Consider the following 24,172-nt stretch of genomic DNA (forward strand, 5'->3'; position numbering starts at 1 on the left):
AACGTGCTGAATGTAAATACAGCTTGAGAATTGGACGCTGCCAGTATTTATGTAATCTCTCTGGAATCCTGGAGCTCAAAGTTAGAAGTTGTACAGACCCCGTCTGGAAAGTCCTACCCTCTGCATTGCAGAAGGCCTCTCTCTGTTGCTTTTCCCCCAGTATCCTAGGGGAATGTGCACCACGCTGTCTGTCGCTGTCACCTCTGCAAGAGGCCAGAGCTTGGAGATGAAAGGGTTGAAGGTTTGCCACAGGGCAGGCTCCAGGGCAAATGGGTGGAGCCTCAAAGGCTCGAGTCTAAAATCCCCACCTGGCTTGATTCAGAGAGAGATCCATTTGAAAAATCCCTAAGGATCAAAGGTATGCCTTAGAAACGGTGTTACTGTTTTCTTCTTTCTACATCTTAGCAAAACTAGCCTCTCCTGCTTTTTTTCTTGAACTGTTGTAACTTCTCTTTCTTTTTATAGGAATGAACTCTTCATTTCCTTTCTACTTTGTTTTTTCTACTGCCTTCTCCCTATCTCACTGTCTGACACACCCAGTATTTCTGCTTCCTCATACTTCAGCTTGAATATGTCCATTTAAAGATTTACATTCCACGTAATTGTCTCCAATATCCTCAGAAAATTTTTCTGGAGTTCTCAGGTGTTCCTTAGCTAATACATATAAGTTTGTTTTATATATATATCTAATATTTTTTAAAAATTACAAATGAGTACCTTTTACTTTATAAGATTATCTTTATCTAGCTGTTTTGAACTCAAAACTGTTATAGATAAATCTCTTCAACTTAGAAAGAATCAGGTCAGTGAAAATCTTACTTAAGTCCCCTTAAGAAGAAGTTTTTTTCAGCCACATGTTTCTCTTCAGTATTGTGGTGTGCCTGTGAAGGATGAATCTTTTTTCATTGCTGATGTTGTTACATTACCTTGCTATATAATTACATATGTAATGATTGCAGCTTTGAATATGGTAACAAATATCTTTCTGACTCTACAAATTAATTCAGTTTCTGGTATTGCATAAGAGGCACACTTTAAAAATAAATCACTCCTCCATGCTGTAGGGCACCTTTGCAGTTCACAGCCACGTGTACCGGAACTTAGATGCCTTTCAAAATATGGCAGATTTGACCTTGTATGAAACCAAAGTTTAGAAAGTTACATGGTAAATTTCATCCATTGCATGCATTCATTTATCCAAGCAGAGCATAGCCCTATGACAGACTGCAGACTATTAAAAATATAAAACATGGGGAAAATATATAGATACATAGATGAGATAAATAGATGACAGGTAGATGATACAGATATAGCCCTATATATAGATATATAGATAGCATAGTCCTATGACAGACTAAAGACTATTAAACATGTAAAACATGGGGGGAAGTTGTATATATATGTATGTATGTATGACAACATGGCCCTTACCATCTGGGAGCTTATAGTCTTTTGGGCTGTTTAAAACAGACGCAATGCAAAGCAATAGCAATACAGGACAGTACTGATATTCTGTCAAACTGAATGTTACTAACATGCATTCATTCATTCAATAAATATTTACTGAAAGATTTCTGAACAAAATAGAGGCCAAAGCAGGAAGAAGGGTCTTCAGGTCATAGGATTTGTGATGGATCTGGAAGGACATATGTAGGATTTGGACTGAGGAGAGGAAAAGGCATTGGGCTTGGAATTGGAGTGAACTAAAAGCTAATTTTTGCGTGAGATCTACACATATACCGAGGTGCACAAGCCCCATCTTGTAGTTGCTCATGTACTTTTAAAACTAGTTCATAAAGTAAAGTAAATAATACAAAGCCTGGGATGCCAACCTGAGGGATTTGGACTGTAGGCACTGCGGAGCCCTTTAACGATTCTGAATGAGGATGTGATATGGGAAAACAGTACTACGGGGAAGTAACCCTTTGGAATTTCATTGGATGAATCAAGAAGGAAAATTGAAAGGCAGTGACAGGAAAACCAGTTAGCCCATTCTAGTGTTGCAGATTAGTGATGAGAACTAGAGTGGTGCCATTTGCCATTGGAACAGAACGGAAGGGACAATTTGTTGTAAACCTACGTGCCGAGTAATGGGGTTATTTGTACACACACTGATTTTTTAATGGAATTTAGTAATTAAAACAAATCACAAAAAAGTTATTCATCTACTCTTAAAATTGTTTTTTGTGTATACATTCAGGCATTGTGATTTGTAGTTACTTGTTTTAAAGCTTTCAGTTGCTTCTCAAGAATCTTTGGTGATTATATCTTCATGGGTCCTAGGGAGAGCATCCTTTTTATAACCCATTTTTTTTTAACATAGATATCTAAATGGTTTCAAGCGGATTTGAAAAGTCACAAAAGCCGCAAAGACAAAGCTTGTAGTTCTTCTAGTCATTAAGAAAATCAAGAGTCTCTTTCGTGAGTTGAACTTTCCACCGATGCAGTTCCACGGTTTGGTGTAACTGTATGGCTTGTCACTCATGTGACAAAGCACATGGCTGATTACCGTGCTGTAAAATAAGGATAATAGACTTTGCTCGGTACTAAAGACCAGGAAGGCAGCAGAGAATTTTTTTTTTTTTTTTTTTTTTTTTTTTTTTTTTTTTTAGTTTTCTGTTTTGTTCAAAGCTTTATCCTGAAAATAGGCACTACATAATATTTTTTATTTATTTTTTTTATTTTTATTTTTTTAACATCTTTATTGGAATATAATTGCTTTACAATGGTGTGTTAGTTTCTGCTCTACAACAAAGTGAATCAGCCACACATAGACATATGTTCCCCCATCTCCTCCCTCCCGCATCTCCCTCCCTCCCACCTCCCCCATCCCACCCCTCCAGGCGGTCACAACTTTTTAATCTTGGTAGGTTTCCCTCATTCCAAAGCAGACTGCAGGGTGAGTAATCCTGGAAAAGCAGACACAGAGGTGAGGCCCAAGTGAATACATATTTTCTGACAAATCAGGAGGGGTTCTTTCTTTAAAAATGTAGCATAAATGTAATTTTACACTATAGCTGTTTACCATTTTGGTAGCTACATTTTGCCCCACTTTCTAAGAAATCAAACATCCGTGTAAATTGGCAATCAAGGCAAGATAACTTTCCTAAATCTTAAATTGAAAATTAAAATTTCTGCTTATTTGCTATTAGTTTTTACATAAGTTATTTTGAATAAGTCAATTTTTCTTTCTCCAGGCATTATGAAAAACCTACGTTTCAGAGTCATTACCATGGTTATAGGTCTTTATTTTACTGGCACAATGACAAACCCATCAAGAAAAAGCAGTATTTTATTCAATTCCGAGTGCCAATGGAACGGATATCTTCTGACAAATTGTACTGTTGCTGGAAAGCATGAAATACCTGTGGACATACCACAGATAGCAGCCACAGTGGATGTAAGTTCCAGTTTCTTTAGGGTTCTCTTACAAACTCACATGAAAAAAGAAGAATGGAATATAAAACACCTGGACCTCAGTAACAATCTCATATCGAAAATAACCTTAAGCTCTCTTGCACATTTTCATGCTTTGGAAATATTAAACCTCAGCAACAACGCCATTCACTCCGTGTCATTGGATCTACTCAGTTTTAAGTCCTTGTGGGTGAAACGCCACAGAGGCAGCTTGAGAAATGGGCTTCCATTTCTAAAGTTGCTCATTCTTCAAAGAAATAAACTCAGTGACATTCCCAAGGGTAAGTACAACTTTAAAAGATGGACTAGACCACGAAACAATGAGTATGTGGAGAGCTAATGTTTTATGTCAATAAGAATTCCAGGTTTGTTTTCAGTTTCAAGGAAACAGCTGAAAGTAAAGCAATTGGATCAGAGCAAATACAATAAAAGGAGTTTCTTAGTGGAATTTTAAGTTATAATATGTGGAATTTAAAGTCAGTGTAATTTAATCTCCCATTGCTATAACTTACATTAATCTTATATGGATTTGTCAAGAGATACTAGGAAGTATTTAAGTACTAAATAATAATGTGTGATTTTAAATTACCTACTTTGATTTATGTATTTTTTTTACTAACTACAGAAAAGCACTGAGAAATAACTAGTTCAGATGCTTTTAATATGTAACAATGCAAATTAAGTGTTGCGGTATTTATAATTTTTATTTTTACAGAATACATTTTACATCTTCTTATCTAGTTTTCCTCCAAATGTAGACTACATATATGCTAATATTATATATAAACTTCCTTATTATCAAATCAAAGTAGAGCTCCTTATCAGAACTCCACATACCCTCCTATTATAATAAATTCTCATCCATTCCAACACTCAATAATCTACATTTTGGAGTTTCTTAACTAATCCACCAATGTTTTATTTAGAAAATGTATCAGATTCATAAGCCAGAGCTTCCTTTTTAATATTCAGGAGTGCTAGACAGTTTCCTTTCCCTGTCTATTTTCAGTCTTGGTCACTATTTGCTAAGTACTTACTTTATATAAGATCTTATGCTAAAAAAAGAAAGTGTAAGGATATTGTCATTTTTCTCCATCTCAAATTATGCATATTTAGTTTTTCTCATTTTCAGTTCTTTCATTTCATGCTTTTATTTTTTTATTTATTCATTTATTTTTTGCTCTTTCTCCAGTATCTTGTTTTAAGCATAATTTTGACTATAGTAGCCTGGCAGGTGAAGGGACTACTATTTCAGTCACCACATCAGCAGAATTGTGTGAGAAGGACAGGAGTCTTCTCTCCCTGAACTTTTCCATAAAAGCAGTGTATAGTATTTTCAGTGCAAAGTGTAAACTAATTGCGTTTTATTTTATGATTTTTATCATATTGTTCTTATTACAAAAGGAATGCCTGTTTTTTGTAAAACATTAGGAATTAAAGAAAAATTTAAAGGGAAACATTAAAGTCCCTCATGTAATTTGTATTCTTCAAGTTTATTCTTTATGCCTACATATATATTTTTCTTTCAAAATTGGATTTACTGTCCATAATATTTCATAACATAATTTTATATCACAGAATATTTTGAACATCTTACATAATTAAGCAATCTCATAAATAATATTTTAAATAGTTGAATAATTTTAATATATACATATATTATAATCTGTTCAATCAAACAACATTTAGATTATTTCCATTTTCTTTGCTATAACTCTGACAAACATCATTAAAGCTACACATATCCACATGATATAACTGTGTTTTCTAACTAGTATGGTAGATGTGAATCTCAACCCACAAATTCAAGTGTACTGGAGATATAACCTTCTACTGTTTATAACTCAGCACAGTTTCTGATTCTGAGCCCCTGTTTTGCTAGCGTCAGTTGTGGTGGGATGTAGGGGTACTTACACTTAACATCAGTTTTTCATGGGCTTTCCTTTATCTTTTCCTAGATTTATACCGCAGCTCTAGAATCTTATACCCTGACAAGGCATCAAAGTGTGTGTGTATGTGTGTGTGTGTGTCCCTTACCCCCTCTAGCCAGAGAATGTTTCTTTTCAGTCTTTCAGTTTGGAGAAAATTCTTACCTGCTTTTGTTTCTTCAAAACTCTCTATCTAGATCTAGAAATTCCTTTCCTCTAAAGATTCAGGCCTTTGGAAAACAAAAGCCAAAAAGACTTGTAGTCGCCTCTGCTTGCCTCTGCTTTCTGCCTTGCGATGTGCCTCCCCTGGAACAATTAACACAGAGCTTTTACTTTCTGCTTGAACAGAGAGAAAGGACACAAGGAAAATAGAGACAGGTAAAAGCTTAATATGTCAAAATATTATCCCACCATAACAGTAGATAGAGAAATGCTGACTATATCTCCTTAAGGCAGATGAATTCTCCAGAGCTAACTGGAGGTTAGGATGAATACATTTCATTTAAGGACCAAACATCCCTATAAAATGCAGATACAGTCCCATCCTCCTTTCCCAAGTTAAACTTCTGCCTCCCAGAATATCAGGAAATATGTTAAGCTTGCCAAGGAGGGGATAAAAAGATGTGAAATGAGCAAATCCTTTATCTGAAATTCTAATGGAATTCTAGCAGATAAAACCATGGAGAGATGAATGAAACAGATTGATGATGGAGATCCACTGCAATCCCTGAATCTAATTGGATGTAATTCAGAGTTCTTTTCTCCATAGCATTTTGCAGTTTGAAGTGTTTTCCTGTAATCATCATACACTTTCAGTTCTTATTAGGGACTAGAGTCCCCTCTGGCGTCCCGTCCCATTTTATGATTCTGTGACTATGGCTGGGTAACTCTGACGTTGAAATCCCATTTTCGAGGGAAAAAGCTGGTAAGAGAGGTGCCCCCTGAAGTGCCATCCTATTCCTGACCTTTGTTCTTTTTTGATTCCTTTATCCTACGCCTTTTTAAAGGAAATGTCTAGATAATGTAATATTTACTCAGAACTGTGAGGATTAAAGGAAAGATGTATCTTAAGAACCTAACTTAACACAGTATTTGGCGTCATAAACAGTAGCTATTAAAATGTGAAAAGCACTTCATAAACTTCTAAAGTACTTTGCAAATATTAGTTATTATTACTCTCGGCACAAATTGAGAATAACAGTCTTTTAGAAACAAATGATAAATTTGTTTTTGTCTGAATCTCAAGTTATCTTTTAAAATGTTAAATAATTATTGCAGTAGATGTGACTCCTAGCCCACTATAATTCATAAGCAGAGAATCATTTGTATCTAACTATTTACATAGGTGTTTGCACTCATCTAAAGATAATTAATTAGAGATTTCTCAGAAAGCAGCAATCAAGCAATTGGTCTATAGCACCTTTCTAAATCGTGTTTCACATGTCTTAATATGGTGACAGTTTATAGAGTCAGTGAAAAGTTGCTTTGACTGTGGAAAGCCCATTTTTGTAAGGGTGAAAGATCACATTGACTAACCAGCCCAGTGTCAGCTGATTTCCTTTCTTGATGCTGATCATCTGTGATGTTACCAATAAGCTTCATGTTGGGAAAACACCCAGAGGAGGTACCGGCCAATGCAATTCACAAAACAGAAGCCAGCCATGAATTTAACCTTCATGATCATTCCACCTTCCTCCCATATTCTTGGAGTACAGCATTAATAATGGAAAAATCAGTTTAAAAAAATTGAGAACAAGGGGATTGGTCTCCAGTTAAACTATCCCACTTTCATCAAGCAGTATTTCTGGAGTGCCCACAAAGTGCCTGAAAATGCACTCAGCACCAACATCTTACTGAGTTTCCAGTTAGGTTGAAAGACCAGATGTGACAGCCTCACATTAACATACTAAATTCCAGAATCCAAGAGATAAATATGTTATCGATGAGATGAAATAATACCTGATTTTTGAAACTGATGGAGGAGAGAAAAACATAACCAGTGTATTGTTGAAACAAAAAGTATATTCTTTTCATTTGTAGGGAATTGAACCTTTCATCCTGATTACTATTTGGATTATGGAAATACCAATAACCAATGCTCTTAAAACCAATTCAGGTTCTAAAGTAACAAAATGAATGTATATCATTAAGCTAAGACGTCAAGGTCTTTGGCTCACCTATATAAATTTGACCACATTAAGGGCCTGATTTTATGACTCAAATATCTTATCCAGCATCATTCCAGACTCTATTCCAATTCCTAATACTCTTTGAACTTGAAGCCATAACCCTTGAATATCATCATTTTATGTTATCAGATTATCACATTTGGGAGACCACTTAAGAAGTTCAGAGTCCAAAGGAATATTTCTAAGATGGTGTAATGTCTGGGCGTGCCCTCTGTGGCCTTTTTTCTCATAGACACTGAGATAATTTCTTGGAAATAATGAAACTGCCTCTGGCGTTTTAAATGCAAAGGCTTATCAAATTCCTGCCTATGTGATCATCAGAAAGCAGTTCAATAAATAATCCCATCTCCACAAAAGTGCCTCCATATGCCTCTCCCAACATTTTACTCTCTTAAAACATAAAATGTACTCTCTGATGTCCAAGCCCCAGCTCTGAATGCACCTCACAACCTCTTTCACTCACCTGAATACTCCTCAACGTTGATTTGCCATGCAAAATATGTAAAAGAACATATTCCCTTATTGAGAAACACAGCCAAGTGTCATAGAAGAGTTTACCCAAATTTTCCAACTCCATCTTGAGAGACCCCCAAACAAAAAGGTCATTTGCAGGACTCCACCAGTTCTCTTAATAACATTGAATCTTAATTCTCTAAAATTGGAAGTAAAAGGAAAATCTTCATGTGGGAGGAGTAACTGAACTTCACAGTCTTAATTCCTATGTGCAGAAGTTTCCCTTCTTCTTGGGGATCTTAGCTTGATATTAAGAAGGGAGTCAAATAAGAGGATATTCTTGTAACTCTCCATGTTCAAAATCACCCCCATGCTTGGGCATGTTCTGGTCCCACTCTTCCTATTTACTCTTTTACTTTATCTTTTATACTTTTATACTCCTTGTATTACTCTATTTGCTTGTTTATTGACCTTAAGCAAGTCACTTAACCTATAAAAGCATCCTGGTCCTTATCTTTAACTGGAGATAGTGATATATACAGGGTTGATGTGAGGGTTAGAGGTAGCATTTGTAAAAACTATAACACACAGAGTGATGATATATGTAAAACATCTCTCATTGTACCTCGTACATAACAGGTGCTCAAAAAGTGTTAGTTCTCCTTTAGGGCCATTTGATCAGCCTGAGTATCTAATTCTGTTTCCCATCTCAGTCTTTGCTGTAATAGTCATCACCTCCTTGATTTCTGGTACAATGAGTAACTGAAGGTGATTTTCATTCTCTTTCTACAACTGTTCAGAGTTTGTATAAAGTTCAGAGTACTCACCAACAATCTTGCACTACAGTTCATACTTCTGTAGGCCTGTATAATGTTGGAGGCCGCTAATTCTCCATGTTCTGAGTGCTCTGGTCTGTCCTCTGGCTCTCTGAACCACGCTGACCTGTGAGACCATCACCACTATCAAGATAACTATCCATCGCCCCCCAAAATTTCCTCATGCCTCTCTGCAATCTATCTTTCCCACCCATCATCTGTCCCCTGCCCAAGTAGCCACTGATCTTCTTTCTGTCACTATCGATTCATTTGCATTTTCTATAATTTTATATAAATGCAATCGTTCAACACATTCTTTTATTTTTGATGTATCTTCTTTCATTCAGTATAATTATTTTGAGATTCATCCATGTTGTCGTATGTATTAAAATTGCATTCCTTTTTATTTCTGAGTAGAATTTCATTGTGTGGATACTCTCATTTACCTGTCAGCAGACACTTGGGCTGTCTTTTTTGGTATTACAAATAAAACTGCTAGCTAAAGGGATGGAGAAAGATACGCCATTAGAGAAACACTAATCTAAGGAAAGGTGGAGTAGCCATATTAATTTCAGACAAAGGAGACTTCAGGGATAAAGAAAGCACTACTTAATGATAAAGGGAAGAGTTCTTGAAGGGGATATAATAATTCTAATGTGAATACACCTAACAATAGATTGTCAAAATATGTGAGGAAAAACCTGACAGAACTGTAAAGAGAAGTGAGCAAATCTGTTACCAAACCTAACTTGCATCTGCTGGCCCGATGTGCAACAAAGCCGATCTACTGGCACCGGGTTGTGGTGAAGGAGAGCACAGACAGCATTTACCTCAGGGTGCCGAGGAAGGAGAACAGGCAGCTCATGCTCACATGGCCTGAACTCCTTGATGGTTTTCAGAGAAGAGTTTTTAAAGACAGGGTGAGGGAGAGGGTCATAGGGTGTGTGATCCGCTCATGCACAATTCTCTGATTGGTTGATGGCAAAGAAACAGGGTGATGTTTCAGGAATCATCAACCTTCTGGTTCCAACCATGGGGTGTATCTATGTGCTCATGGGGTCAGCATGCAGTTAACTTCCTCCACCTGGTGGGGGTCTTAGTATCTGCAAAACAGCTCGAGGCTATGACTCAGGATGTTATCTATACCCTTGAGGAGGAACTAAAGGTCATTGACTTTTTTTTATAGCTAAACTATTATTTTTTTTAATTGAAGTATAGTTGATTTACAATGTTGTTCCAATCTCTACTGTACAGCAAAGTGACTCAGTTATACACACATATACATTCTTTTTTTATATTCTTTTCCATTATGGTTTATCACAGGATCTGAATATAGTTCCCTGTGCAATACAGTAGGACCTTGTTGTTTATCCATTCTAAAGGTAATAGTTTGCATCTGCCAACCCCAAACTCCCCCAGTCCGTCCCTCTCCCTCCCCCGCTCTCCCTTGGCAACCACAAGTCTGTTTCTGTTTTGTAGATAGGTTCACTTGTGCCGTGTTTTAGATTCCACATATAAGTGATATCACATGGTATTTGTCTTTCTCTTTCTGACTTACTTCACTTAGTATGATAATCTCTAGTTGCATCCATGTTGCTGCAAATGGCATTATTTCATTCTTTTTTATGGCTGAGTAGTATTCCATTGTATATATGTACCACATCTTCTTTATCCATTCATCTGTCCATGGACATTTAGGTTGTTTCCATGTTTTGGCTCTTGTGAACAGTGCTGCTATGAACATAGGGAGGCATGTATCTTTTTGAATTATAGTTTTGTCTGGGTATATTCTCAGGAGTGGGATTGCTAGACCATATGGTCATTCTATTTTTATAAACTATTATTATTTTGTCTTGCTTGACTGTTTTCCTTTGTTTCTACATTTTGTCACTTCTGTGATTGAATTTGCTCTTTGGAACTTGGGGAAGCCCTAGGAGGCTAAAGCTTTTCTACAAATGAGAGGTCAGGGACACAGGGGTCTGTCCCTGAGAAGGCCCTGCAAGGTCCAGCTCCATTTCAAATCCACTGTTACAGTTGGAGATTTCAACACCCCCCTATCCATTGATAGAGACCAAACTAGACATGGTCTCCCTCTCCACTGAACTCCTGGGGTACTTATTCAGTTCAGTTAAGTACTAGATATGATAGGGACCATGAGCTCACATCCCTGTACAGGTCAGGCAATTATCATGAAAATGTTAAGAAACTTCTTTCATATCAGCTTCTGTGTTGCATTTTTTTCTCAAGACCCATACATTTGCATATTAAAACACATAGGAATATTCTTCACTCCAGAAAGAAATGTATTTTCTCCAGAGCTGGGTTCCCAAGTTGGATGCCTCCTGGCTGTAATGATGAAGCAGAATCCTGCTGGGGGTGGGAGGTGGAAGGGAGAATAGACTAAAGTGCCCAGGGCAGCGGGGCAACACACAGTGGCTCAGCAGTGGCTATTTATGAACCAATATGGAAGTATTTCTCACCAGCATATGCCAGCTGAATCTCAGCCTTGGCTCTCTCTCTCATTTTTTTAAACATACAGGCTTCTTGGCCTATCCTTTGTCTTCCTATTTTTGATAGAGACATCATATTCTTCTGTAAGTGCATGCCCCATCCAAAGCAGGCAGCCCTCATTCAGCTCCAGCCAAATGTCTTGTGCCAGTTGAGACTTATTTTTCAAGAGAAGCTAGAAATGTACATGTTTGTATTGAATCTTTGATGTTGGCTCAACAACTTTTAAATCTCTGCGCAGGTCAAACACTGTGACTTCTAGCCTATTGAATGTATATTATATATTGGGCATTACAAGTGTTCACAAAGGTGTGAATTCTGCCCTGAAAGGACTAATCATCTGATGGAGAGGCTGACAAACAACAATTATTTTACAGTCAATAGTGGGGGTAAAACTGCTTTATATAACTAATAACTTTTTCTTGTGTGTGTGTCTTATCACGCAACCAGACACAAAGTTTCTCTGCTGTCTTTGTCCTCAGCACGAAGTGCCATGCTCATAATATTTTGACTGAGTTGTCATCCTTGTGGTCTCTTGCTTAGTCTGTGCAGCTGAAATGAGCAAATGAGAACATAGATGTGCAGCCATTTCATTTAGGTCATCATCTGTCTGCATAATTAGTCTTACAGTAAGTACTGATAATAGATAGTAGTGCAGATAGTAGACAAGGAATAAACCCTTCTGGAATTGAACCAACCTGATCTGCTATGTAGTAGTTTGTTAAAGACACAGACTATGTGTGAGAACAGAGCAGAAGGAAACGTAAAAATGCAGGGCTTCCATGTGAGACTCATATGGGAACTCAAATTTGGAAGACTGCTATGGCTGGCACATCATTCTCAACCTTTATCTTCAGTGCCAAATGGGCCTCATGGTTACTTCTGGAATCAAGTGAAATACAAAGGCAGAGACCAAAACTCAATTATATTATTTTGCCAGAAAATAAAACCTCTAGCTATAATATACTACCTTTGAAAAATATAAAAAATAGTTATAATATCAACAATAAGTAGTTAAAGGATACATCTACAAAATAGAATAAGAACATCTTAAAAGGGGAAGAATTCATCCATGTAAATAAAGCATCAAAACAACTTTTTCCTCTATAACCATAGCAAGATCATCCAGTTTTACCCATGGTTCAATCCAATAAGCAAGTATCATATTTACCGTTTCATTCAATCAAGGTTAAATTTTTGATTGATGCTTTTATTATAAAATTAGCACATGTTCATTCAAAGGAAGAATTCAAAAGTGTATAAAATAGAAGCATAGTTTCACCTCCCTCCACCATCCTACTTCTAAGTGTAGCTACCACTGGTAGCTTAGTTCATCTCCTTCCAGGCCTCTTTCTCTGCTCTCTTGAAACATATGTGTATGTTTGCATGTGGCCTTTTTTTCTAAGAACATTAGAATTATACTCTACTTTCCTGCAACTTAACTTTTCCTTCCTGTTCAGTTATTTCATGTTGATCTATCCCATTCTCTTTTAAGACTACACAGTATTTTGTAGTATTGATATGCCATCCTTTGCCCATTCTCTGTCGTGAACCATTTAAGTTGTGTCCAATTTTCCACCATTACAAACAATGCTGCAGTAAATACCACCAATTTATATTTCAATTTGCTTTTTAATTTTAACAGGGCTATGGAAACTGAAGTCATTACAGAGTTTGGATCTGTCATTCAATGGGATAACGCAAATTGGTTTGTCTGATTTTCATAACTGCCTGCAACTAGAAAACCTCCATTTAAAGAGTAACAAGATATTCAGAATTCATCCAGAAGCCTTCAAGGACCTAAAAAAATTACAGGTTAGAAAATAGTGTTTATAATATTTCAAATATGCAGAACTATAGGCAATTATATTAGAAGAATATTTCCATTGAAGAGTTTCTTCATGCCCAATAGTACTGGCTACCAATCGAAAAATATGTCTATTTTAAGATTCCCCTAAAAGAGCCGAAGTCTCTCTCTTGCCTCAAAAATCCAAGGCCTCAGTAGTGGACATGAATGTGGACATTTTATTTGAACATGTATGCTCAGCAGCAAGAATTGGTACATTATTTTTCCTGAATCTACTTAAACCCAACTCCAAGCTGCCACTTACCAGTTGGCAAGAAATTAAATCTCGGTTATTAGCAAGGCTCACTCCCTGAGCTACAAGGTCAGTCAAAGGCCCCTGGGGTTTTATGCAATATGGGACTATATGGGCCTAAATGGGCTCTACACCCCATATAGCCCAGGACCACATGGGCCTCTGAAGGCCAGTGACCCTGGTGCTTCCACATCAAAATTGGGCACAGAATAATACAAATCATAATGATATCAACTCATCCACACTTACCACGTGCCACGTGCAGTTCTAAACATCAGAGCCATGTTGGGGGGATCGACGTCACATTTTGGAGCCATGGTGCCTGTCTCTCGGGCACCTTGCAGTGAATCTCACCGAGGTCCTGACAGCTGGGAGTGTGAGTAAGCCCCAGAGCCCTGCTCTAGCTTTGGCAGCTTCAGCCCCTTCTCCTCCTAGCCCCTTCCTCCTCTCTCCTCCTCTTTGGGGAGATATTGTAAAATCTCCCCTCAGTGCTCCTTTAGAAACACCAGGACCTAGAGATGGCTTAGGAGAAGCTTGAATCCCCCGTCTCCGTAACCTGCACCACACACCCCCATTCTTTATATAGGCCAGTATCATCCAATAAAGCATAATGTGGGCCACATATGTAACTTTAGATGTTCTCGGTAACTAGATTTAAGAAGTAAAAATAAGCAGGTGAATTTAATTTTACTAATATATTTTGTAACCCAATATATCCAAATATTATCTTTTACACATGTAGTCAATATAAAAATTATTAATGAGATATTTTCCATTCTCTTTTTTCATACTAAGTCTTCAAAGCCCTGTGTGTATAGCTGATGCTTGGTATCCAAGGGGATTGGTTCCAGGACCCCCATGGATACCAAAATCCGTGGATGCTCAAGTCCTTCATGTAAAATGGCATAGTACTTGCGTAAAACCTAAACACACCCTCCCATATACTTTAAATCATCTCTAGATTACTTATAATAATACAATGTAAATGCTATGTAAATACAATGTAAGTGCTATGTAAATAGTTGCCTGTGCAGGACAAATTCAAGTTTTGCTTTTTGGAACACTCAGAATTTTTTTTTTTTTTAAACTATTTTCTGTCCGTGGTTGGTTGAATCCGAGAATGCAGAAACCACAGATATGGAGGGCAGACCGTATCTTACCCTTACTGCACATCCCAGTTTGGACTAGCCATATGTCAATGATCGATAGCCATATGTGGCCAATGGCTGTCACCTTAGAGCACATCAATGCAGACAGCTGGCGTTTTCCCAGTTTTATGTAAGGTGCTCTTTGAGCATAGCTGCAAGACAAATGCCCAACCTTGCCCCCGCCCCTTTCAACTGGAATGGCCCTCCAAGCCCGTCCTCTCTCAAAGGGAGACTAGTGACGCAGTGGTGAGGGAGGTCCACTCTGCAGCCAGCTGCCTGAGTTTAACCCTAGGCTCTGCTGCTCACCAGCCACACGATCTTGGGTAAGTTACCGAATCACTCTGTGCCTCAGTTTTCTCATCTGTAAAATGGACGTAAGTTGCTTCCTTTCTCATAGAGTTTTGTGAGAATTAAGTGTTTTAATCCATAGACTGTGCTTTGAACAGTAGTTGGAATACAGTAAGCCCTTTATAAATGTAGACTACATATAGAAATTCTAAAGTGGCTGCGACGCCCTACTCTTTTAACCTACAAATCTGATTGTAAGCTTTCACGACAAGGGCCTGGCCCCTGCTTGCCCCTCCAGCCTCATTTCAAGCCACCCTCCCCTTGCTGACTGCATTCCTGCCTGGTTTTCACCCCAAGCCCTCCCCTCTTGCTGATGCTTTTGCCTGGAAGAGCTAACTCTTACTAGCCCTCAAGGAAGCCTTCCCTGGGTCTCCAGATTGAATTAGTTTCCCTTTATACACAGGTATAGTAGACTGTGCTTTTTCCATATTGCACGTATGGACACTGAAATTATTTCATTTTAGGTATGGTTTAGCCATTAATGCCTATATCCCCATAACCCTTGTACCAGACGGTGAGCTCTTTGAGGACATACATCATGGCTATTTTGTTTTCTAATGCTTAACATATGTCCAGTACATACCATGTATTTACAAACACTTGTTGAATAAACAAAGGAATGAGTGGCTGGATGATGATCACGGATAGGTGTATTAGTTATCTATTGCTGAGGTCAGCAATCCAGGCAAGGCTTGGCTGGGGCCTCTGCTGAGGGTGTCTCAAGAGGCTGCAGTATAACCACGGAGGGCAGGTGGGCGACGAGCAGGCCCAGGGGCCGGGAGGCTGCGGGCAGTGGCGCTGGGCCCGGCGCAGCAAGAGAGGCCACGAGATGCCGAGCAAGAGGAGGTACAACGTGCGGCTCCCACCGGCCCGATCAAGAAGATCGTGTAGACGGACGAAGAGATTGGGAAGGTGGCGGCGGCCGTGCCTGTCATCCTCTGTCGGGCGCTCGAGCTTTTCCCGAAGTCACTGTGGAGGAAGGCCTGCCAGTGACCCAGTCCTGAAACGCCAAGACCGTGAGCACAACCCCCCGGAAGCAGTGCATCGTGCTGGAGCAGCAGTTTGACTTCTTGAAGGTTCTGGTGGCGTCCATGCCTGACGTGTAGGGGGACGGGGAAGACAACCACGTGGATGGGAACAAGGGTCCCCGCAGGGGCCAGAAGAACGGTGGGGTGCGAAGCAAAGGCAAGGACAAGAAGCTGTCAGGGACAGGCTCAGAGCAGGAGGATGTCTGAGGATACAGACAGTGACGGGGAAGAAGAGACACCCCTGGCCCCATCCCAGGCCAGCCACCCCCCTGCCCGCTTCCAGAGCCCCCCCCCCCCCGCTGACACCCTTCATGCCCTTCACCTCGACTCTGCCTCTGCCCCCAGCACCCCACCGCCTGGGCCCCTCAGCACCTGAGGCAGAGGATGAAGAGGATTATGACTCCTAGCGCCCTCTGCCCCCCAGGCCACACCCCCTTGTAGCTGGGTTTAGTTGCTCTGGGGGGAAGGGAGACGTTAGAGCTGTTCTTAAGTTTATTAATAAAATAATAATAAAAGGGGGGAAATAAAGGCTGCAATCAAGGTGTTGGCCAGGGTTGGAGTCTCACCTGAAGGCCCAGGGGAAGAAGGATCCACTTCCAAGCCCACGTGGTCGTTGGCAGGATTCAGTTCCACGTGGGCTACTGGGCTTCGGGCACCGTTCCTTACTGGCTGCCAGCCTAAGCCTGCCCTCAGTTCTGTGCCATGTGGCCCTCCCCACAGGGCAGTTCACAGCATGGCAGCTCGCTTCAGAGCCCGAAGGAGAGAGGCTGCTAGCAAGAGCATTACAGTCTTATGGAATGTAACTGTGGAAGGGACATCCATTGCCTTTGCCACGGTCTGTCGGTTAGAAGAGAGGCACAGGTCTCGCCTGTACTCAAGGGGAGGAGATTACCCAGATGGTGTGAATACGGGGGCAGGTTACTGGGGACCTGTCTGCCGTCGTAGTTATCAGAGCAGACGAGAAAGTCCACTTAACTTGGCAGTGCTCCCGGTTCACCACAAACAGGCTGTCGGATTGCCTGGGAACCTCATTTAGTATATTGTGTACTGATTATATTTGTATGTGTAATTTCCCTATGCCTGTTTTATTTCCTGTGCATTTTTATTGTGCTTTATAAGTCTTCTGCAGCTCACAGGTAATAGATGCTACAGGCAAACTAAAAAACAAGCCCAAGAATGTTCTGAATCATCTGTAATTCTAAATTACCTGAGCTGCCCAGAATCATACAATTTCTCCGTCTCTATTAACCCTTCTGCCTGTTCAGCAATAACTCTGAAAACTTCTTTGGGAACATGATGAGCGTATTTGGTACCAGAAGGTCGAATATTAAAATGGATGTAGTTGGGTTTTTTTCCCAGGAGACGTATTTAATACTTGCATTATATATTACGTGTCTTCCCACGTGGGGATCTTTTCAGAAACCAGATAGATTTTTCAAAGCATAAATTCATCATCATGTGGCGGTAGAATGAAATGTTTCGTTGGCATTTCAAATAAGCATTCCTTTTCTTCTGCCATTCTTCTTAGAGCAGTAATTTGTTAGCAACATTATATGCTTCTCCCGATCTTTCTATAATGTGCACTCCTTTCAAATGACAGTGGATGGCCACTTCTTTAGCCAAATTGGACTATTCTGTTTTAATCTTTTCTCAGAAATTATTCCTCCTGAATCATTTGATTAGCTTTCTGTCCTCTCTTCTGTTTTGCTTTTAGTTTCGTGATTTATAGTATAATAGCTGCTAGGATGAAAAAAAAAAAACGCAGACATGCACTAAGAAGAAAATACCCCCAAAAACATTAGAATATTTCACCCTGTTGTTGAGGAGGGGGTACATAGAAAACTATTGATCCTAGTCAAGGCCAGGCCAAAGCAAAGTTTTGTTTTGTTTTGTTTTTCCTTCCTGGTCCCAGTCTCCTACTTCCTGTTTTTGACAGCCTTCCCTTGGGAGTCAAGAGTGCTTGGTTACTCAACAGTGCAAAGGTCCCCCTCACTACTGAGTCTTGGTTATGGTGCTGTTTGAGTGTTTGTCTGAGTAAGCTCTTCTCAGGAATTTATATAACCCATGATGCCAATGCTGCTTTTTCCCTGATGTTTATTAAACAACTGACCTGAATTACATTCAGCCTCCATGGTTTTCATCCACGACCCTCTTTTTTACTTTTCAGCAAGGTTTGCATTTATGATTTTCTCCCAAACCCCATGACCTGGCTCTGCGCATCCCTTCACTCCAGTGCAGTGGGAGCTCAGGCTCCAAGAGGCTGTGTTCTGGAGTGGAAGGCACACAGCTACGGAGCCAGGTCAGATCTCAACTCTGCCATTCACTCATTCATTCATTCATTCATTCATTCCTCCATTATTTTCTGAGCACCTGGGTACCAAGCCTTAGGCGTAGGGATTATATGGGATATACTGTGACCTAGCCCAGTTTCCTCCTCTGAAAAAAAGGGGGAAATGACAAAGCTGTTGGGAGGAATAGAGAGAATGCATGTAAAGCACCCAGTAGAATGCCTGGTACACAGCGGTGCTCTGCAAATGGTAGCTAGAGCTACACCTAACTATGCTGTCCTGGCCACATCATACCACTGCCATATCCAGCTTCACAGATCCTACTCTGTGTTTTTAGAGTCACTGAATCCTTTTTGTTCCTCGGTTTCCCCTTCATTTCTGATGAGACTAGGAAAATTAGTCATTTTGTTTATACTGAGTAGCCATGGATGCAGAGAAATGTACTATTACCTTTAAGATAATACTTGATGCAAAAGAACTCTCTTTGCTACTTTTAGTCAACTGCAGTTCTTCTGGGCTCTATGTCCTCATCATCCAGTATCTCCTGCCACTTTGAAGATCACAGTGCTTCTAGACATTCTAGACCTGATATCTAATTCCAGACCTTGATAACAGCTGGGAGTCTAGGTTATATCGAACAGTACAAATCACAGTTCATAGGAAAGAAGGAAGGGAAAGTGATTGGGCATCTAATACAGGCACCATACTTAAAGCTTTCACATACATTTAATCCTCAGAACAACCCTGGGAGGTAGGCTCATTGAGAGTCAACAATTTGCCGAGTCTCACAGAGTTCTTAGGGACAGAGCAGGGAATTAAACCCAGTATTCTGACTCTGAGATCAGTGCTAAATTCATATGGCTTCCATAGAGATATAGACAGTATCTGTAACTAGTTTATTTTGTCTCCAAATGTCTTTATTCACAGATTGTCCTAAAGTTGTTTCTTCTCAATCAGGTTGTAGACCTCAGCAACAATGCCCTGACCGCCATCCTGCCGATGATGATGGTGGCTCTAGAACTTCCCCACCTGGAGGCTGACTTGGCTGGTAACCAGTGGCAGTGTGACTATGGCGTGGCAGTCTTCCAAAATGTTATTTCTGAATCCTGGAGAAGAAAGTGGAATGCAATTTGCAACAAGTCTATTGGTAAGTCAGTAGTGCCTCTTCTCTCAGAAATGGTTCCATTTAAACAGAAAAGAGCACATGAAAAATTTAGTCTCATTTGAAACAGTGACAGTCCCCCTAGAAGCAAGAGTGCTGGTCTATGGCATTAGTCATCCTTGAGCTGTATCACAGAAAAATAATTGGTACCTAACTGTTTTCCTCAGTTCATGAACGAGTTTCTTCATGTGGTCAGAGAAACCTAGCTCAGCTAGCTCAGAAACCACTGGATTTGGTCAAAACCAGAAACTTCACAAAGAGAGGATTTTTCCCTAAAGCCCCAAAATGTCATATTTTTATCCCAAATATTAACAAAATAATTGATCAAAGAAAGCACTTCTAAAACTTGAAACATAATTATTTAAAGTGCTGGCTAACACTCTGGAAGTATAATCCTATACATATACAAAACACACATATTTCAAAAGTCTATTTTTCTTTGATTTGTTCCCTGCCACTCTCCCAAAGTGCTAGAATATGTTACTGCAGTTGAATATTTTGGAAAGCTTTTTTTTTTTTCCCCCCCCACTATTAACTATCTTGGCTAATTCTCAAACTCCTAACTGGGGGGGGGAAAAAAGTCATTTTTTTAAAATGAGTCCTGGCCTCTGTTCTATTCAGGACTGCTATTAAGTAGAGACATGGCCATGCTTGCCGGGTTTAGGAGAAATCCATGAAGATTAGAGAGAAGTCTTAATGGTGACAGCCACACTTGTTTCACTGCCCCGTACGAGCCACAATGGCATTCTGAGTGTGGAGGGCAGAATGTCAGGAACCAGCAGAGAAACCTGAATATTTATGCTGTTTGCCAGCACTGAGGAATGGTGAGGAAATGATACAGCAAACACAGGTGTGGCCAAGGCAGATTCTGCAGAGGGTTGATGGAATGTTCTCGTAAATGTGCAGTAAGTAGGGAAGGCTGTGGAGAAAGGAGGAACAGACTGGCTTCCTTTCTCCCGTGGGCAGCAGTCAGTCAGGAAGCCTAAGACACACAGTCTCCCGGGCCTGGGAGCAGCAGACCCGAGCCTGAGAGCCTCGTGTAAGTGTGCACAGAGCCTGACACATGCTGTCGGCATCGACAACCAATCAAGCAATCAGCCAGTAAAGTTGCTAATCGTGTAATACCCACTTTAAATCTAGCTAGACGAGGACTGAGGACTCACAGATGCTTTTTAAACCGCTGGAATCTCATTCCCGTGTCAACTCAGCGTGTGCTTTTACCCCCACTCTCAGGGAAGGAGGAGGCATACTGGTGGACGCCCACAAGGCGAGCGTCCAGAGAGACCCACCTTCCTCGCACTAATCTGAATCGTACGAAAAGCCTCACGGCGACGAGCAAAGCTGAGAGGCCCTGGGAAGTGCGCTTTTCCACTCTGCGCAAGAAGGACCCTGCGGGCTCTGATACCAGTGAGGGGCAGAGACGGCTGCCAAGAAGGGTTAGGAGCGCCGGGGATGTGCAAGCTGCCGGCAGAAGGGAGGACGCTTCCCAGGACCTGGCCCTGGCCGTCTGCCTGTCAGTGTTCATCACGTTCTTCGTGGCTTTCTGCCTGGGGGCTTTGGCGAGGCCTTATGTGGACAGACTGTGGCAACAGAGATGCCGGAAAAAAAGTCCAGGTTCAGGGAACGTGTATTCAAACGAGGGCTTCTACGATGAAATCGTAGCTGTAGGGAACACGCAGCAGCCAAGGATGGCTCTGCGCCAAACTTTCCACGGTCCAAACCTCTGTGAGAACCAAGCGCCACACGCGGCTGTCACTCCTGCGAGGACGCTGGCACCCAGTAGCAAGGAGGCTGGCCGCCGGCAGGGCGGAGAACGATGCGGGGACCACACTGGGGCAGGAAGCGGGAAGGATAACGCGCTCCCAAATCACGCTGCAGCCCGGCCCGTTCTCCGCGGACGGCCGAATGCTGATGACACCCAACTAATGCCGGCGGGACAGGACTGCATCTACAGGTATGATATTCCTGGAGAAGTAAATTATGACACCGTGGCCGGGGAAGATTCCCTCGGTGAGCGTTCAGTGGGCATCCCTGCCGTGGCTGCCAGATTACAGACAAGCCCTGGCTCGATCCGTAAGGATTCCAACGAATTAGGCCCACCCCTCCCCAGGGAAATGGCCACGCCTGTCTCCCAAATGGTGGCGCGCGCAAAAGCGCTGAGGACGGGAGAGAAGGAGGGGAGAGGGGGCACTCCACACTGCCCTTCGGAGTTTTCTAAGGAGAATGTGCTGAGCGCACAGCAGCAAAGGCTCGAGGGCGCCGGTGACGAGGAGGAGCCCCTCGCCCACTGCGGAGCGGCCACGCTCAGTGACCCAGGAGCCACGGACCCGTCCCCACCCGTCTTCGCTCCGGGCTGTGGTCATGACCTGCATGTGACTCCTGCTAACAAGGAGCTAGCACAAAAGGACACTCCTGACGCTCAGTACGAGTTGGACACCGATTCTGACGAAGGGTCTTTATTTACTCTAAGTTCAACAAGTTCAGAAGACTGGAGAAATGTGGCTGAAGCAGAGGCACGTGGCGAGGAGAGCTGCAGAGCCAACGAGCCCCGGGGGGACGAGGACTCAGGGGAGAGGAGGGACAATGTCGTGTCATTAGAGAGTCTTGAGGACAGCATCACCTTCCAGAAGATTCTGGGGAAATGTGAGAATCAGGAAGATCGTTCTGGAAAAACTCTCATTTCTGATCCAGACTACGGTTTGTACGAGGCTCATCCAGAAAGTCGCTCTAACACCAATAAGTTTGAGGATCCCCTGACCTTGCCCAGGTCACTGGGCAACAGTCCTTGCAGTGATGAGATCCCGGGCATGTCCATTGATGACTGTGTCACAGCTCTTCAATCCAAGGCAGCAGAGTGGCAATGCTCACTTAGAGACTTGGAGTTTTCAGTTGTGGATGTTTTACCACAAACGCCAACACGTTCTGCTGAAGTTCCCTCGGATCCTGATGAGAGTGCCTGTGGTGAAGGAGATGCAGACATTTGTAAATACGAACCTTACATTCAGGGAGTAGACACAGCTCAAAGCAACATTCCTTCCAAGATCGCTGTGGGGAAAAACTTAAGACCCTCACGACAAGATTCTGAAGAGGACAACATGAATGGACACTGATGAGGGGTTTGTATGTCCTCTTGAGGACAGTGATTCCAGAAAGGTTATAAGCCGAACACAATTGTTACACTCCTGTGGTGATGAACCAGATCTTCAGTGTGAGAGGGGTTGGGGTGGTGGGAGGGGTATTTTGAAGATGGTGTCAAGAGCCAGGTACCACTATTACAGATGCTTCCAAATGAAACCAGTTCACTAAGAACACGGGAGCACTTCAGTGACAGAGACTGGGGTCAACATCCAGAGCCGAATCAATGAATTTGATTCTCTAAATTCTCCCCTGTGTTTAGTTAATTCTAATATAAAACTACCATTCACAAGACATAGATCATTTAGGTAGGAAAGCACTGAGATATTTGAACATCAAAGGTTCCAATTAATAAATTTTACATTAAAACTGAACACGGATGATGTTGCAGTTAGGAAAAGATGATTCTAATTTTTATACTCAAATGCAGACTCAGATAAACCTGATAGTTGTTGGCTGTCTATGTGAGGACCAGATCTACTATGACAAAGACAAGGACGTTCACCTTGAAAATCAAAGGGAATTCAAGTAACATTTTTAGTGCATATTGAAACATTTACATGGAACTGCTGAAGAGATTTTAACAAGTTCTGCACAAAGACCAGCACAGCCTTTTGGAGTTTGATGAGGAAACTAAAAAATTGGAGGGATTCAGAGTAATTCTAAGTATTTGTTAAAAGCAATGTTAAAGGAGGGACCATTTTGTAGGACACAGTGTAAATTAAAAATCAATTTTCAAGAAGAGAAGTGACGTTTCTTGTAAAAGAAAAAGGTACTCCACCACTACCCTTGAGTAGGCCTTCCTCGGAGTGACTCTCCAATTGGGGATCTCAGGAGCTGTGTTCTTCTGTTTATCTTCCTACTTCTCTGACAGTTTCTCCTTTTCCTCCCTGACACTCCTCCTCTGCTTTGTCTTCTTAAAGAGCATTCCTCAAGGGTCTGTTCCCAGTCTTGGCCACTCTCCTTGGACCCCACTGCTTCACGACCAGCTCTATACAGGTGACGCCCAGGTCTGCACGACAAGACCCAACCTTCCTCCCAAGCTCCAGACTCCCATTCTCCACCCCAATTGCCCAAATCCAAGTAGATCCTCCGGGGGCCAAAATCTATCATTTTCCCTCATGATCATGACCTCCCACATCCTCTTCCTTAGTCAATAGCATCATGACACTCACCCAGTAAAGCCAGTTAAAATTTCTGACTCCTCTCTCATTTCCTAAATCTGAGTAGCCTCTAAGCTCTATACAGTGGAAATTTGTCTCTGCAAGGAGACATTCAGGCTTGAAAATCTGGATGGGGGCTAGGCTATGTATGTTGAACCAGTGCTTGCATAGAAAGCACCCTCTTTTTACTTAGAGTGAATATTTAGGGTAGACTAAGATGGAACGTGATGGAGTTTGGGGGGAATGACCTTAAGGACCTCCCAATCCAACTGTGGGCATCACCACTAGTCTTGTAGGATCCAACTCCTCAGGAGCTCTTAACTTTGTGATCTCAACTCTCAACGCCCAAATAAGGCACATCCCTTATCTATCACCTAGATTATTTTGAGGCCTCTTTGTGACCTTTAGTATCTCTCCTTGACTCCACTCACCCCCAAATAATCTTATATCGTATCCATCTGTCCACTACGCAAAAACCTTTGATAGCTCTC

At 41.3% G+C, this 24,172-nt stretch overlaps 1 protein-coding gene and 1 pseudogene across 2 annotated transcripts; both read left to right on the forward strand.

The window, feature by feature from the left end:
- Nucleotides 1–9: 9 nt before the first annotated feature.
- LRRC66 (leucine rich repeat containing 66) lies at nucleotides 10–23,265 on the forward strand. 2 transcript variants are annotated; one of them, XM_036852840.1, is made up of 6 exons: nucleotides 3,630–3,698; nucleotides 5,543–5,723; nucleotides 11,552–11,699; nucleotides 12,956–13,125; nucleotides 19,179–19,368; nucleotides 20,617–23,265. In XM_036852840.1, exons 3-6 carry the CDS (start codon nucleotides 11,654–11,656, stop codon nucleotides 22,491–22,493), a joined length of 2,283 nt encoding a protein of 760 aa, XP_036708735.1. In that variant the 5' UTR covers nucleotides 3,630–3,698; nucleotides 5,543–5,723; nucleotides 11,552–11,653; the 3' UTR covers nucleotides 22,494–23,265. The 2 variants fall into 2 exon arrangements, with proteins under 2 accessions (XP_036708734.1, XP_036708735.1); XM_036852839.1 differs by lacking the exons at nucleotides 5,543–5,723; nucleotides 11,552–11,699 and adding an exon at nucleotides 10–358 and having other exon boundaries at nucleotides 3,198–3,698.
- On the forward strand, nucleotides 15,735–16,340 carry LOC118895561 (annotated as a pseudogene).
- Nucleotides 23,266–24,172: the final 907 nt, after the last annotated feature.

Source organism: Balaenoptera musculus, chromosome 5 (assembly GCF_009873245.2).
Source record: "Balaenoptera musculus isolate JJ_BM4_2016_0621 chromosome 5, mBalMus1.pri.v3, whole genome shotgun sequence".
Taxonomy (NCBI): Eukaryota; Metazoa; Chordata; class Mammalia; order Artiodactyla; family Balaenopteridae; genus Balaenoptera; species Balaenoptera musculus.

Coding starts and splice junctions, on each gene's coding strand:
- LRRC66 (XM_036852839.1), top strand. CDS start 3,203: ATGAAAAACCTACGTTTCAGAGTCATTACCATGGTTATAGGTCTTTAT. Junction 3,699..12,955: donor ACTCAGTGACATTCCCAAGG/GTAAGTACAACT, acceptor TAATTTTAACAG/GGCTATGGAAACTGAAGTCA. Junction 13,126..19,178: donor AGGACCTAAAAAAATTACAG/GTTAGAAAATAG, acceptor CTTCTCAATCAG/GTTGTAGACCTCAGCAACAA.